This window comes from Pholcus phalangioides, unplaced genomic scaffold, assembly GCF_987345545.1.
Source record: "Pholcus phalangioides strain wild (caught in Gottingen) unplaced genomic scaffold, Ppha-v1.0 ptg000042l_1, whole genome shotgun sequence".
Lineage (NCBI taxonomy): Eukaryota > Metazoa > Arthropoda > Arachnida > Araneae > Pholcidae > Pholcus > Pholcus phalangioides.
Genome location: NW_028301628.1, coordinates 13,474,317 through 13,490,718, shown reverse-complemented (window position 1 = coordinate 13,490,718; position 16,402 = coordinate 13,474,317). Strand labels below are relative to the sequence as shown.

Below are 16,402 nucleotides of genomic sequence, written 5' to 3'. Positions count from 1 at the left end.
ATTTTTAACCCCCCCCCCCTTATCAGCCATGGTTCATACTCTTCTAACCAAAAAAAAAAAAAAAATTCCAAGGACTATTCAAGAACTTTTCAAGGTAAAACTTAAAAATTCAAGGACTCTTTTTACAAATGCATATTTTTCACATGAATAATAGTCGCATATTTAATTTTGATTGAAACTTTCAGAGATTACATTTCTACATACTTTATTTCACATCATCCGTAATGTATATCATACAGTGAATTCATTGCATACTTATGCATCTTCAAATTTTCACATCAACATTGAAATATTAAAAAAAAAACTTCAGACAAACAAGGTGCATGTTTTTATCATAGAAAAAAAACCCACTGTGTGAATCACTGAGCTTTATGACAAATTTCTTCCATGGAAAATGTTTCCACTACAAACAAATCAAAAGTACAAATTACTCTAATTTCTTGCTGTTAATTCAATAATTATAAACTAAAAACACACTGAGTATTTATAATAATTCATGCTCTAATACATTTCTCAGAAGGATTTATAGGTCACTGCATATTATCTACAGCTTCCCCCCCCCCCCCCAGGTTGTTTATATTGATTTGTACGAATGATGGTTTTTTTATGCAGAAATTATATGTAGTCCATATAAAATTTCTGCATTCACAACTTCATTTTTCAATAAATGACTTCCAATGAAACATTTATTTTGTTTTCAACAGCGTCACTTTCAGGCTTGATGGAATCATTCACGGCAGGAAATTTTTTGAGCGATTAATTCGAAGATGATTCGAAAATGAAGCCAGATTTTCACCAAATCGCAATGCTTTTCACTTTTCATACAGGATTTCGGCATCAAGCTTTTATTACTGGAGGGAGCATGGAGCTGCAATGATGGCAGCAACAACGAATGCAAGGAAAGCATATGACACATTGAATACCACAGTTCGTGCCTGTCAATTTCCCCATTGAAAGTTTAGTCTCTAAATATTGCAATTAATTTTCTTTTAAAGAACTCTTCTAAAGATAGAAAAAGATTATTTATTTATTTCTTTATTTAATGCTGGAATAATTTCTTTCATTAATTCTGGAATTTTTTCATCAATTCTGGAATTATTTCTTTCATTACTTCTGGAATAATTGCTTTCATCAATTCTGGATTTGTTTCTTTGGCTAATGCTGAATTCTTTTATTGATTCTGGAATTATCTTTCATTAATTCTGGAATAATCTCTTTCATTAATTCTGGAATAATCTCTTTCATTAATTCTGGAATAATCTCTTTCATTAATTCTGGAATAATCTCCTTCATTAATTCTGGAATTATTTCTTTCATTAATTTTGGAATCATATCATCGATACTGAAATTATTTCTTTCATTTATTGTTTTAAACTCCTTTAAACGACTATGGATGCCATTAGCAAATAACGAAAATCACGCCGACATTCAACGAATCACTCGATCTCCCAAGGAATGATGTAGACCACTAACGTCATACCAGTGCCAGAACTAGAGAGCGGGGCAACTACCCCGGTTGGCAATTTTTAAGTGAACACCGTTATAAAATTATTGAATTCCAAATTAGTGGGGGCGGCGAGACAATACAAAAATCCTAGTTATGGCACTGTGGCATGCTCCCTCCAGTAATATAAGCTCAATGGATTTCAGCACCGATTCACCCATTGAAGCGATATTGAAGCACAGCTTGCATTTAGTGGCATTTTTGTCTGGCACACTCAGCAACCAATCTTCATAGCAGGGATTTTTCAGCCACAAGTTACTAAAAATACATACACTAGAACCTTGAACAAGCACTTCACATCACTCCTTAATTTAAAAAAATCAATATTTTGTTGATAATAATGAGGTAGCTTCGCTCACTTACGGATTGAAAGTCTGAAATTATTTCAGGAAAATGACACAAAAATTTATGAAATTTTTTTAAGATATTCATTTCTCAAGTCCTCCAGAAAAAATACCTAGGGGTCATTCCATGTCAAATCACCCAGCCATGACACCCATAGTCTCAGATTTCAATGATTTTTTTTTTATTTGTTGCATTCACCATCCTTATTAACCGTGTGAAATATTATTTGCATATCTCTAAAACGTTTTGAGAAAAAAAATGTTGAAATTTATGAAAAACTGATGCAGATGACTTTTCCGAGGCTCAATTTTTAAGCGGCATTGTTTGAGAAAATAAATCATACCTTTTTCAATTTTCAATATATTCAAGTGAAATTTTCACTAAAGTGTTCACAAAAACATACAGAATATGAATAAAAATAATTCATACACTTACATTTGAAATTTACATGCAAAAAAATTATGTAAACTTTGTTTTTGAGGAATTTTTCGTTAGAAAAAATACAATTTTTCAAACATATTTTTAGACCAGAGGCACAGCAGTTACCAAAACAACTTTTATTTTAAATTTCTCCTAAATATATGAAGTAAAATACTGGAGAAAAAAAATAATGGTTTTTTGACCGTTAATATGTTTTTTCTGGCTCGCAACACAAAATTCATCGAAATAAGACTGGATCGTTCCGATTTCAAATCATTCAACTAGATACTGAAATGCAACACATCGTCTCAGATTCCAATTATTATTTTTTGTTTATTGCTTCTACCATGCTTGTTGACCATGCAAAGTTTCATGTACATATCTCAAAAACTTTTTGAGAAAAAAAAAATGTTTTCTAACCTCACGAATGACGTCTCTTATGCTAACCCCATTCAAGCAATATTATTTGTGAAAATATATCATAACTTTGCAGATTTTCAATATATACAAATGAAATTTCCACTAAAATGCTCACAAAAAATGCAGATTATGAATAGAAAAAATTTAAACCTAAGAGGAAAAAAGTCATTTGAATTTAATTTTTTAATTTTTTTTTTTAACACAATTTTTTAAACACTTTTTTTTTTGGATGCACAGCATGAATTTTCAATTTTTTTAAATTTAATCCTATTAATATATTAAGAAGACTGTAGAAAAGTAAGCATTATTTTGACAGTTAATACATTTGAGTAACAAAACTCAATTCTACTTGTATGACTACATTAATTATATTTGTACATTTTGACTTAATATAATGATTCATGCTTAGTAAAAAGAAATTTATATTTTATTTTTCATGTACGCTTATACATTTATTACAGTATTCATTAAATTAAGTTCCATGAGTAGTTAATGCAATAATTCAAAACAATTAATAAATTTTAAAATTCTACGATTAAATGAATTCATGAAATAATTAGAAATGTTAATGTAATGTGTCAAATGGGAGTTGGTGAAAAAAAAAGGTTTTGGGTGAATAAAATAATTTTTCAAATTAAACCTTCATGCTCAGATTCTTAGAAGTGTTCAAATTCCAAATAATTAATTTCACTTTTAATTGATCCATAAATATTTCTTATGATGCAACAAAGATGAACTTTTGCAATCTGATATATTTTTGCATAAAGAATTATTTTGTATTTGATAAATCCAGATAATATTAATCATATATATAGATTAATTTTTGAAGTTTTTTAACATGCTTAATTATAAAGTTATTTTACCACAACAGTGTTAAATTTTTTTTTAATTACTTTGATTTTTACAGCATATATTTTAATAAACATATATTTAATGTATATGATAAATATGAAATGGTTATACTTGTGTGAAAAAAAATCGACATTATAATATTTAACACAAGCCTCTATATATTTTTCCCAAGAAATAATTTAAAATTGCTGATAAAAAGCCAGAATATGAGGCATTAAATCACAAAGAATGAAATAATTATCAGCTACAACCTAATTATTGTAGCTGAGGCAGATGGAAGAAAGTAGAATTGAAAACCTAAGGTATATAATGCCTGGTGGTGATATATGAAATGTGATGTTTCTTGTTGTGATGATGGTTGTGAAAAATAATAGCAGCTTCTGTGAAGATATGAACTATGGCACACTGGTCTTTGTCCTTCAGAGGGCAGCTGGTGTTTTATTTAATTATAAGACTTTATCATCCCAGCAGGTGGTGATAAAGTCACTGCTGCTGCTTCATTGCGAAAACTAAAACAAAAGTGTTAGAACTAAACTGCCCCCCCCCCCCCATCCAATGATGCAAGTCTCAATTATGATCTTGCTGAAGATAGAGAATGTGCTCCATAAAGTAGCCTACTCCAGGGTTAGCAAATTTTTCTTATGATAAAACAATTTCCATTTGAGCTAAATATTTTATATCATCATTTTGGAATTCAAAGTAAAATGTCAGAAAAGACACTTGAAATTTATAGTGTTGGAAAAAAAAACTGAATCTGACTGTCATAAAAAGTGTTATGCAAGTGTAAAATCTGTTACCCATTACATCATTGGACATCAATATTGAGGAGTGGAGCAAGTTCTGAACATTTATCTACTGTGTGTTTAAGCATCATAGAGCTTTTTTCTCAAAGTATGAAATATATCCGGAAGCATGCTTTAATCCTTTAAAATCTCATAAGAAAAAAATAAAAGGTTTAAGGATAGTAAACTTGTATTTTTTATGTATAAATGAAATAAATGGTTGTACAAAATCAATTCCAGGGCAAAAAATATGCCATGCCTGTAGAGACAGTGAATATAAACAACAATAAATTAAATGAAGAAACTGAATACTGTGAAGAGATGAACAGTGATAGTAATGTAGAGAAGTAACTTGGAAAAATGCCAATTATTAAACAAGAAGCACTTGAAGAAATGAATTAATCTCTACAGAACATAGAAGAGTCACCAATTAAACTTCATAGGGTAGCTCCACAGTGCAAGTCAAACAATGCCAAAAGAAAAGTTGAATCTGCTTGCAACACTTTAAAATCAAATGTTTGTAAAGTTTTTGAAGAATTACCAGAAAATGAATCTCAAAGCACACTTAATGAAGATATTAAACAGAAAGCAAATATGAATATTTTGATAAAGTTAATTAGAAATAAGACCCTATTAAGTTAAGATAAAATAAATAATAGAGATAGATAATTTACCCATCACAACAAGGGGAAAACTGCAAATTTTAAGTCTGGCCCCTGCTTTAAGAAAGGGGAACAAAGAAAAAAATCTGAAGAGTTCAATGTCACTGAATATGCCGTGAGAAAAGCAGGAGAGCTTTTGTAAATGGCTTTTGTTAAAAAATTAAATTTCAACGATTTTTTTTGCAATCTAATTTTTTAATGCAAAGGTTTAAATTTTCTTTCCTAGTCATAATCTACATTTTTTTGTGAGCATTTTAGTGGAAATTTCATTTGAATATATTGAAAATCTGCAAAGTTATATATTTTCACAAATAATATTGCTTGAATGGGGTTAGCCTAAGAGACGTCATTCGTGAGGTTAGAAAACATTTTTTTTTTCTCAAAAAGTTTTTGAGATATGTACATGAAACTTTGCATGGTCAACAAGCATGGTAGAAGCAATAAACAAAAAATAATAATTGGAATCTGAGATGATGTGTTGCATTTCAGTATCTAGTTGAATGATTTGAAATTGGAACGATCCAGTCTTATTTCGATGAATTTTGTGTTGCGAGCCAGAATAAACATATTAACGGTCAAAAAACCATTATTTTTTTTCTCCAGTATTTTACTTCATATATTTAAGAGAAATTTAAAATAAAAGTTGTTTTGGTAACTGCTGTGCCTCTGGTCTAAAAATATGTTTGAAAAATTGTATTTTTTCTAACGAAAAATTCCTCAAAAACAAAGTTTACATAATTTTTTTGCATGTAAATTTCAAATGTAAGTGTATGAATTATTTTTATTCATATTCTGTATGTTTTTGTGAACGCTTTAGTGAAAATTTCACTTGAATATATTGAAAATTGAAAAAGGTATGATTTATTTTCTCAAACAATGCCGCTTAAAAATTGAGCCTCGGAAAAGTCATCTGCATCAGTTTTTCATAAATTTCAACATTTTTTTTCTCAAAAAGTTTTAGAGATATGCAAATAATATTTCACACGGTTAATAAGGATGGTGAATGCAACAAATAAAAAAAAAATCATTGAAATCTGAGACTATGGGTGTCATTTTGGCATTTTGCCGGGTGATTTGAAATGGAATGACCCCTAGTACAAAAGTTTAATGACTTCCAACGACTCCAACGATCACAGGATACATGCTACCATAAAGCCGGGTTTTCCTAGGGAATAAAAAGGGAAAAAACATTCCAAAAAAAAAAACCATAGGTTTTTGGTGCCGCATGAACCGAACTGGATCATTTCGCGTCGACAGAAACGTGTTACATAATCACACTACGCGTTTGTGTTTTCCTACCGTGGCGCATCAGCTCACGGCCCTGGCATCAGCTACTCTGTTGTCTGCATGCTCCAGTTTGAAGGGAAGCATTGAGCTCAATGAAGTAAAAGAAAACAAAAATGAAGAGAAGATCGGTGAAACATGTGACGCACAACGCATTTAACTCCTCCAGAAGCAGTCTGCCAATCACGCCTGACGTAAAACACTGCCGTGAGGCTTGTTGCACTCTCTCTAGGAAAACAGTCAAACCTGTTTTCTTATTATTGGTGAGTGAACGGCGTGTCACGCTGAGTGATTCACTTTGTACGCAGCACAGAAAACCCGCTCCTACAAAAACCCGGCTTAAGAATAATGGGAAAAAAACGTGCTTTAAATCTAATTATCCAGGGTTATTGGCTGCTAAGGCTTTTTCCCTGTGCTCTGCACTTTTTTTAAGGACGTCATTTACGGAGTAAAAAAGTGGCGAGAAAACTATTTCGGAAAACACTGGGTTTTTTTCAAGGACTCTCGCAGAATTTTTAAAAAAATTTCTTTTTCAAGGACTTTCAAGGCCTTGAAAATGAACTTTTTTTTCAAGGACTTTTCAAGGTTTTCAAGGACCGTGCGAACCATGTCAGCAAAAAAAATGACCCCCCCCCCCTCCCAGCAAAATTTTGTCAGCAGCTTAGAATATTTCATATCTTCAAAAAGGGGTGGTTGATGACGTAAGCAACCTTCCAACCCCCCCCTCCCCGCTTGATGCTGACGTAATACTTGAATGACCCCTTATGACATATCAATTTTGAACAATTAAACATATTAGGCTTTTGTGACTATTGTTCCTAACTGCGATAAGATTTTGTGCTGTTTGGTAATATTGAAATGAAAAAAAAACAAAAAACTAGAATATTCAAAGGAGCGATTGAGTTTGTTAGGCTGAAAACAACTGATTTATAATTATTCAGTTATTATCCTGATTAAGTTCGTAAACTGTATTTAAATATGAAGTTGCCATGATTTTATAAAAAAAAGAGAAGAAAGTAATACGGATAGATTCACTAACCAAAGCATTTCCCTCATAACAAAACCTTCAGAAAATACCAAATTAGTTCCAGGCGTGTAAGCAGGATTTTTCTCAGCCAAATGGTGTTCCCTAGAAAAAAAATTATGCATATTAATTTAACACATTAACACATATCAACACGATGAATTCAATGATAATCAAATAACTAATTATGAAAAGGACTGTCTTAACACACACACACACACGCACACACAGATATTTAAATTACATTTCATACACAGGGTTATTCAAAATGATGTAAGGTATATTTTAAGAGACTTAGAAGTTCTGCAGAGGAATATGGACGAGATGCATGTATGCTTCAGTATATATATAGTGGTATTTTAAAAAACTGTAATACATTTATTTTGAAACATATACGTACCAGAACAGGTTTAAAAGGAAGGAAGACTAAAACAATTTTATTTTATGACATTATAAGTGTTCGATATGATTTCCTTGAGTAACGCGGACAAAGTCCAGATGATAATCCATTTCTTTCCACACTCATTTCAGCAAATCTGGTGTTACTAAGTTCAGAGCATTACATATGCGTGTTCATAGGTCCTCCAAGTTACGCAGAAGTGGTGGCATGTACACTTTGTCTTTCACAAAGCCCCACACCCACAAGAAAAGTTACATGGGGTAATATCCAAGGAAACATAATTTTGGGCCATTTAAGTATTACGTAAGCAGATTTTCAGCCATTTTTGACCCCCCCCCCCCCACCCCATCAGCAAAATTTTGTCAGCAGCTTAGAATATTTCGTATCTTCAAAATGGGGTGGTTGATGACGTAAGTAACCTTCAAACCCCCCTTGTGTTCAAAAGTCAGCAAATCCGGAACCCCCCCCCCCCCGATGCTGACGTAATACTTGAATGACCTCTTTGTCGTTCTTTCCAGCGCTGCCAATCCAATGCTTAGGAATCATAAAGTTAAGGAATTCGTGCACTTCCAGCTTTGAGTATGGAGACACACCATCCTGCTGAAAGATGAAATTATTCGAGTCTTCCTGCAATTGCAGGAAAAGCCAGATCTGTAACACATCAAGATATGTATCAGCCACCTCGTTGGGCATTTCGCCTGTTGTGGCGTTGTATTTGTATTGCAATTTACTGTTTTTTCCCTGAAAAAGAACGGCCCATAAAATTTGATTTCCAAAATTGCACAAAGCACACTCACTTTTCATTCACACATTCACATTCATTTTTAGCCGAATCTTGTTCATGCTCCACGATACAGTGAGGGGTTTCTGTCCCTCAGATTCGCACATTGTGCCGATTAACTTTCCCACTAATATGGAATGTTGCTTTGTCACTGAATACAAGGCTAGAAAAAAAACAATTCTCATCTTCACATTTGTCCTTCATGTTCAGGCATGTTCTGTCTCTAGGAAATAAAGCTCGAGTCATCTGCAATCTGCAAGGTTTCATTTGCAATCGTTTTCTCAAAACGTGCCACACCGTTGTTTGCAGAAATCCCAGTTCATAACTCACTTCGTTAGTTGATTTCTTCAGCGGCGTAGAAACTGCGCTCTTATCTATTCCACGTTCTCGTACCTAACACATTTTGCCTTTACAAAGACACCCTGTTTCTTCAAACTGGTGATACCACTTTTAAATGCTTTTGTCAGTCAGACTAATTTTTCCAAATTGTCTATGAAATGCACTTTGGACCAAAATTACAGATTCCGATTTCACATACTGCAAGAAGCAAAACGGCTTCTCTTCCTGAGATGTCATTGTTCGTTCTAGCGATCACAGAGCCACCACACATATCGTACTCGACACCGATCGCAGTGAAAAAAATTTTTGAGTCATCCTTTTTTTTACACCTGTTCTGGTACGCAACTGTTTAAAAATGAATTTTTTATTACAGTCTTTTCAAATATGTAGACCATTTTCAATAACCCTGTAAATATAACAGACTATTGTTGCAACTGAAACATTTCCTAGATTCAACACCTTGGCCAGTCGAGTAACTTGAGTGCCAACCTTTGGCTCAAGGGTGTAGTGAGGGGGGGAACCTTGGGGGTTTGGTCCCCCCAGAAATATGAGAAAATGACCAAAGAAAGGAAAAAAGATGGCCAAATCTATTGTTCTATCACTTTGGTCCCCCCCGAACAAAATTTCTGGATACGCCCCTGCTTTGGCTGCGTAGGTATGGGTTGAATCCCAGTATGTGTGTGTGAGCAATCTACTAACAATAACTCTTAGGAAGATGTGAAAAGATTATGTTATTAGAAAAAATCTCTTTCTCTACTTTACAACAGGGCCAGGCTTATGCAAGTGTGGTAAGCTAAATATTTACTTGAGTCATGAAATAATTTTGTGACTCAGCAAAAACAGTTTTTCAGTCGTCTATACCAGTGGTTCTCAACCTTGGCAAGCCCACGGCCCAGTTTCATTCATTTTTGTGAGTGGAAGGGCCAGTCAAACACAAGATCAACGACAAATGAATGAGGAAAAATGAAACGGCTGATCATTCGCGGCCCGGTATGAATGAGGTCAGGGCCCAGTACTGGGTCGCGGCCCGGCGGTTGAGAAACACTGGCCTATACCATCTGTTTGCATGGACTCCAAAAAAAAAAAAAAAACCCCACTGTCATAGTTCTAGTGTAGAGGCATCAGGGAACACTACTTGCATCAAACTTTAAGAATAAATGTTCCTCTAAAATAGCCTACACTGGCTTATACTTGTTTGATTTTTCACGTTCTCATGCAATTTTGATAGGAGAAAGGGAAGATATTGTAAAAATATGAATCTAGATCACCGCTGCAAGGTTGGTGGACTGCTGCAGTAATATTGTTATGATTTGATAAAAATTGCACTTGTGGCAACAGCTCTCAATAATGGTACAATGCATTATTTTAGTTCTTTTGCTGGTAGAAATTTCTGTTGTTATAAATAGGGGCAGGGTTTCTATGGCAGACACCAATATTTCCGGCGGGGGGGGGGGGGGGGTCCGGGACTAAAAGTGGGGATCCATGACAGACACGACCAAGATTAGACAAGAAATAGAAAATTTAAGATATGTCAGCTCACCAAGCTTTCGTAAAAGAAACAACAGATGCATCAGAAACTATTTTTGTAGTTTGGTACTGTGGAAGCCAGTAGCATTTGGGCCAGTGCACCGGTTTCTTTGGCGATCCTGGTTGTTGATATGGTTGGAAGGGGAGAAGAGGCGGATAGGAGGAATAAGCACTATCTGGCGTTCCTTCAATACCAGAGTCAGTACTCAGTGGTGCTGATGAAAAATTAAGATGCAAATTACTGGCTAGTGAGTCATCATCTGATTCTGTCCATGGCTCCTACATTAGGAAAAAAAATTAACTTTTTGCTAAGTTGTAAGGCGGCAACTGCCTGGGCAGACATTATAGATGCATGTATTACTGCCAAAGCCCAAAGTTGGCCACTTCACAAACTGGCCTGCCCAGTTGATCCAGCCAATGTTTGAATTTTGGACTTTTGCTGGCCTCTATATGTTGATCCTTATATGGATCATTAAGATATCAAAATTCAGATCCCTTTGATCTGATAGGGTTGAGATTAGGGTTGCCATAGCTAACCATAATAAGTAGGTTAGCCATGTCTAGTTACAAATGGCCATAATTATCACAAAAAATAAGACAACACGGCGATGACCCAGAATCATAGGGAATATAGGGGCTGGTGAAAGAATGAATTTCGGACATTCCATTTCCCAAACTGGCCAACTTTGGGGTTTGGCAGTAACATATATATGAGTAATAAAATATATATAAAAAAAAGCCATCAAAAATAGATTGGACATTGTAATGCTTCTTACTAAATCACTTTCCGAAAAGTTTGAGTTGTCAGCATATTTTTCTTTGAGATACGAGCCCCAGTTGAATCCCTCTGTGCGACTTTCATCTGAATATAGCAGCAAAAAAAAAAACCTTACAAGCTTAAAAAATAGATAAATGGCTTAGAGTGCATTCAATTTTCAAAAGAATGCAAATATAACAGTGAAAAATTGGTTAAAATTTAAAAGAAATTATAAATCCTTCTAATGCAAGAATGCAAGTCTGGAAAAAATACCCCGCAGGAAAAAAAAAAGAAAAACTGAAATGTGATTTAATCGTTTGAACGGTTTGGATGAATAATGGTTTATGTTACATTTTTGTGAAATCGGTTTTTGACTGAATAATGTTCTATATAGTTTCCATTACAAACTCCTCAAGTTAGTTTGTACAGAAACACATATTTTGTTGCTATACCATTTTAAACAGCTGAAATTGTTAGTTCTATGATTGAAACAATGGTCTATGTTGCCACCACATTTTAGTTATTTTTCCAGACAGGAAAAACAGTCTATGTTACTCTCAGGAAAAAAACTTTCCCTTATTCAGAATAACTCTAATCACATCTCCTGCAAAGTTTGAAAAAATGACAGACAATTATTCGTCCGAACCCTTCATTTGATTATTTTTGTCACACTACAGTCATCACTTGTTTGCACAGGGCTAATTAGACCGGGACCAACAATTTATTGCCGATTTCGAATAGCAGCCTTTTTTTTACACTCGCCGAAAGGTTAGCACACCAACCTCTCTGTATGGGATACCCTGCAGTAGCAATTTTTTTCTGTGATCATACTGTCACAATTTCTGTTGTACCCACCCCCTCCTTCCCGTGTCACAACTGAAATGTGAAGTAAATGGACATAACCTCACCTTGGTCTGCCGATTCTTCATCGATAGAATTCAAAACTGAACCAGTGTCATTTTCAGTGGACCCACATAAATATATAAGTAGAGACAAAGCAGAGTAATATGTAGTTTTCTACAAGTAGAAAGAAAGGAGGAAAAAAACAATTAAATGAATTTAAATCCTTAATGGGGGTCAAAGGACCAACGAACTAAATTTTGTGAAAATTCTAGAAAACTTTCCACTTACTTCAGATATTTTAAATTTATCAAGATGCTCGATAAAACTTGTTGAAGCACTCTTCAATTTGTCAGCCTTCTCATACTCATTGTGAACATGGAATTTTTCACATAGTCTGTCAAGAAACAATATCATTAAATAGCAAGAAAAATGTAGAAGTTCCTTTATTTATTTTTCCCACAGTATTCGTTTCCTTCACACGAGGGCTAATCAGATTGGGGGGAGGGGTACTACTATTCATAGCGTTTTCCAAAACATCAATGCTAAACAATATTTCCCTCCCCCCCCCCCTTTAAGAGAGGTCATTGCAGCCGCTCTTAACCTTTTTTCCATCTTGTAGCTCTCATGGATAATGCACTTTCAATTTGTTACTGCAATCAAGTGTTACATTAATTAATTTTGATCAATTTTTTCACATATTATTTAATTCCCCTTTTTTGGCATTGTTAATAGTTAATTTTTATTTCTTTCTCTTTCCCTTCTTCGGAAATTAGTTCATTACTAAACTAAAAATGAAAATATTTTTTTTAAACGCTTCTCAAAACTTGAATGAAAAAGATTCATTGAATTGTTCTAAATTTATATTGATTCAAGCAGAGAACAACCATATGTTTGTTTGACACTTGATTAAGTTTTTCATCTAGCATGATAATAACAGGAGGTGCAAATGTAAACAAAAAGCGAAATACTTATTAATGGTATTTTTCGTTGTCAAAATGGAAAGCAAGGACCATCAACTAACCAGGAAAAAAAAACTTTAGCAACACAAATTTCACACGAGATATTTCTGCAAGCGAAAGTTGAAGAATCAAGAGTCAAAATGTCGATATGACCCACATATTTGCTAAAGAATTGTAAAATTAAATTTTTCTGAACATCTCAATTTTCATGAGAGTATTCAGTCAACAAGTTGTAATTTTTTTCTTTCTCAAAACTTAGAAGATGCTTTGCCGCACCACTGGGTTTGTGCAACAATTGCGCATTGGGGAAAAGGCTTACAGATTTATTTTGATTTACATATAGAAGATTCAAAATGATTTATTATAACTTATACACACGATTCTTATTTTTTTTTATGTTAATGCGAGTAAATTTGTCAGCTCGCTCTTTTTCTTTTGTATCTCTCCAGAATTTAATAAAGGTTTATTGGACTTCCAGTTGGAACCATCCCCAAAGCCTGTGCACATAGTGCTGCAACCAAGAGGTGCAGGAGTGTATAACAGAGACTAGCCATGAAAAACTTTATTGTTTTGTCCTACACAGCACATAATCGAGAAGCCAGGCGAAAGAAAGAGGCCACTCAACAAGGTGCATAATTTGAACAAACCTGCTTGTTTTCACCTTGATCTGCTGATTGGTCTGTTACCTCCTTTCTTTTCTTTCCCTCTTCTGTGGAGGGATCATCATCATCACACCCTAACATTTCAGAACCCTGTCGCGGTCACATTTTCTCTAACTTCCTCTTTCAATATGTGCAGACATTTCTTCCTCCACCACTATGCATTTTTTCCTCCTAGCTGAAATTCTTGTAAGTCGTACCTCTTCATTCCATTGAGCCTTGCTCTCGTGTTGCTCTTGCAACGCCTCACGAAGAAAGATTCTAACAAGGACTAATTGGGTATTGAACTTGTGACATCCTCTAAAAATTGTTCGACAAATTAGGCACACATGTTATTAATCTAGGCTCGTGTATCACGAAACAAAAAAAATAAAAAAGAGGGGAAGCAATTTAAATGAAAGTAGAACTGAGCAAATTATCATACAATGATTTATAATAAAAGTGTGTTACCCTTCAACTTTCTTTCTAATGTCGAACCAATTTTCATCAATGTAACGGTGGGAGACAAAATTTGAAAGGGCAAAGTCAAGCGAGAGAGTAAAGTTCTCTTCATCTTCCTGGAAGAAATTTCGTGAAATGTCAGTTACAAAAAAAAAAAAAAAAGTCAAAAGCATAAAACAAATTTCAAAAGTTTTCTAAAAATCTTAATGACGGCCCCGCTGATCCCTGCCTATTTGCCACCCTTTCAGTTCGTTAACATGCTTGCACAAGCTCTGGGTCACTCACTGATTCTTGATCTAGAATTTGCCGCCCTGGGCTATAGCCCACTTAGCCTTCCCCAACCTGTAAATACACAACTGCTGTCAGCCCCACCCTCGTGGGAGGCCATGCACTATATTAACTGCGTATAAATTATTATTTACCTGGAAACCGGTAACAGCTTTGATCAATTTCGAGGTGTCTTTTTCGAAAAATGAGCGTGTCCTTTCCATGGAGAGAGGAAATGAGACAATTTCTTAGATTATACTACAAGGGGGAAGGGGGGGCATAGTGTCTACATACACATGTATTTCGATATCCGATCGGATTTGACAAAAACCAAAGCGGCTACAGATCTTTAATACAGCTTTGACAGACACAAAAATTAGTTTGAAATGTTTCCGGAGGATACACATTTCCGTTTGTTGTGACAACGCACTTAGACTTTCCACCTTTCTTCAAAAATACACTGCTGCCATCTATTATGCCTAACACCAGATATAAGGGCCGGGTCGAATCAGATTATGATGGAATTATCCCGGGGCAGTAGTGTATTTACAGGAGGGTTAAGCGGGCTATTGCCCAGGGCGGCAAATTTGTAGAAAAAAAAGATTTTATTTTTTTTAAATTCACGTTTCGTAAACGTATGGAAGTGCCATGAGTCATTTGTATCGTAAATAATATGCAATTATTAAAGCATATTGTTTATTTTATTTGCTTTTCTTCACAGACTGCTCTTGAAGTAAAAAAGTGTGTATATTGTATATGATTATCTAACCTTTATTTACAGTGTCATTCGCTGCCTTCCCAAAAATAGTATTGTCACAAGTAGCGGTGGGAGCATAGGTGCAGATAGACTTGGAAGTCTGGGGGGGGGGGGGGGTGGACATTAACATTAATGTTAATTTATGAACAATCACCACAATTCAATCTTGAATAATTTGGATTTCTCTGTAATTGAATAAGGCGAAAGACGCGCGTATTTTCATACGATACATCGATAAATTGTGAAAAAGTTTGAGCTAGTTTAAGAAATTAAAGTAAAAGAGAGGAATTTTTTTCTTGTATTTTAGTTTCATTTTCAAAGTTTGAAATATTTCTGTACATCGGAGATAAAACCATGTGCCAAAAGGGAAATTTTCTGAGAACCGTTTGAAGTGATTTTAAAGTGTATATCACTGTTATTTATTGAAACGGGATTGCATGTTCTGTACCTATGTATACATACAGGGTGTTTCGTTAATGGACCGACAAACTCAGAGGGTTGCTAGTAGACACCAAGAGGAACAAAAATTGCAATGGAACATGGTGTCGCAAACCACGTTGAGAGGGTGAAAATCGTGAAAAACGCATGCAGGCTCTGAGACCAGCTACAGCCGCTCGTGTACTTGTCAAGGGAAATCGGCAAACCGTTGCAGCACGGTTTCTTCCATTGTGCGGTCTCCCTGCATCACGCCGTGCTGGGTGGAAGGTCCCCGTCTCCCGTAGTCAAAGCTGCATTAAGAGTTGCATCATCTTTCAAGCGGCTTTGCCCGTAGTAGTCGTGGCGAAGGAGCAAGTTCACCATATCTACAGACAAAATGTTTGAGAGTCCAGATTCTGCTCCCTGATTGGACGAAATAAAGGTTGCCGTAGCGCTGTCTGTTTGGCTACTTTCCCTTTGCTTGGCCATGTCGTGTCATTCTTTAATTGATGTGATGGTAACTCCCCAAGTTGTCGCCTGACGTCAATAAAAACGTTTTTTGGAAGTCATAAAATGTCTCAAACATGACGTGATAAAATGGTCATTATGTCCATTTTGGAAACGTCAAAAATGACGTCAAAAAATGACCATTTACAAATAGTTAAACTTTCAGAAGATAGATGGCGCTATTCGGAGATAGGGGGGAAAAAATGTATCATTTTCTGGGGTAGGTCGGAGTCGAACCTGGTTCGTTCTCGGATTGTCCCTATGAATCTCACGTCATGCTTTTACCGATCGCGCTATCGTAGCAGTAACCAGCTGGTGTTATTTAATGAGGACTTTAAAAGTATTGATTAGTTATATTACAATTACCATTTAATCTCTTGCTGAGTTTAGCCGATGGCAGTTATTTTTGCGTTTTATTTTATTTTTTTATTCATGAAAAATATAGTAATATAATT

The 16,402-nt window shown here is 34.8% G+C and overlaps 1 protein-coding gene across 2 annotated transcripts in view; it reads right to left on the bottom strand.

Annotated features, from left to right (window-relative positions):
- The window catches only part of LOC149064502 (gamma-tubulin complex component 5-like), a 76,712-nt gene extending 62,029 nt beyond the window's left edge, over nt 1–14,683 (bottom strand). For both annotated transcript variants that reach the window (XM_089255000.1, XM_089255001.1), the window contains exons 1-7: nt 14,422–14,683; nt 14,009–14,115; nt 12,229–12,334; nt 12,006–12,114; nt 11,117–11,202; nt 10,354–10,619; nt 7,309–7,398 (exon numbers count right to left, since the gene is read on the bottom strand). In XM_089255000.1, the coding sequence (XP_089111126.1) occupies nt 7,309–7,398; nt 10,354–10,619; nt 11,117–11,202; nt 12,006–12,114; nt 12,229–12,334; nt 14,009–14,115; nt 14,422–14,490 (833 nt within the window). In that variant the 5' untranslated portion in view covers nt 14,491–14,683. The remainder of the gene's footprint in view (nt 1–7,308; nt 7,399–10,353; nt 10,620–11,116; nt 11,203–12,005; nt 12,115–12,228; nt 12,335–14,008; nt 14,116–14,421) is intronic.
- Between the last annotated feature and the right edge of the window lie 1,719 nt (nt 14,684–16,402).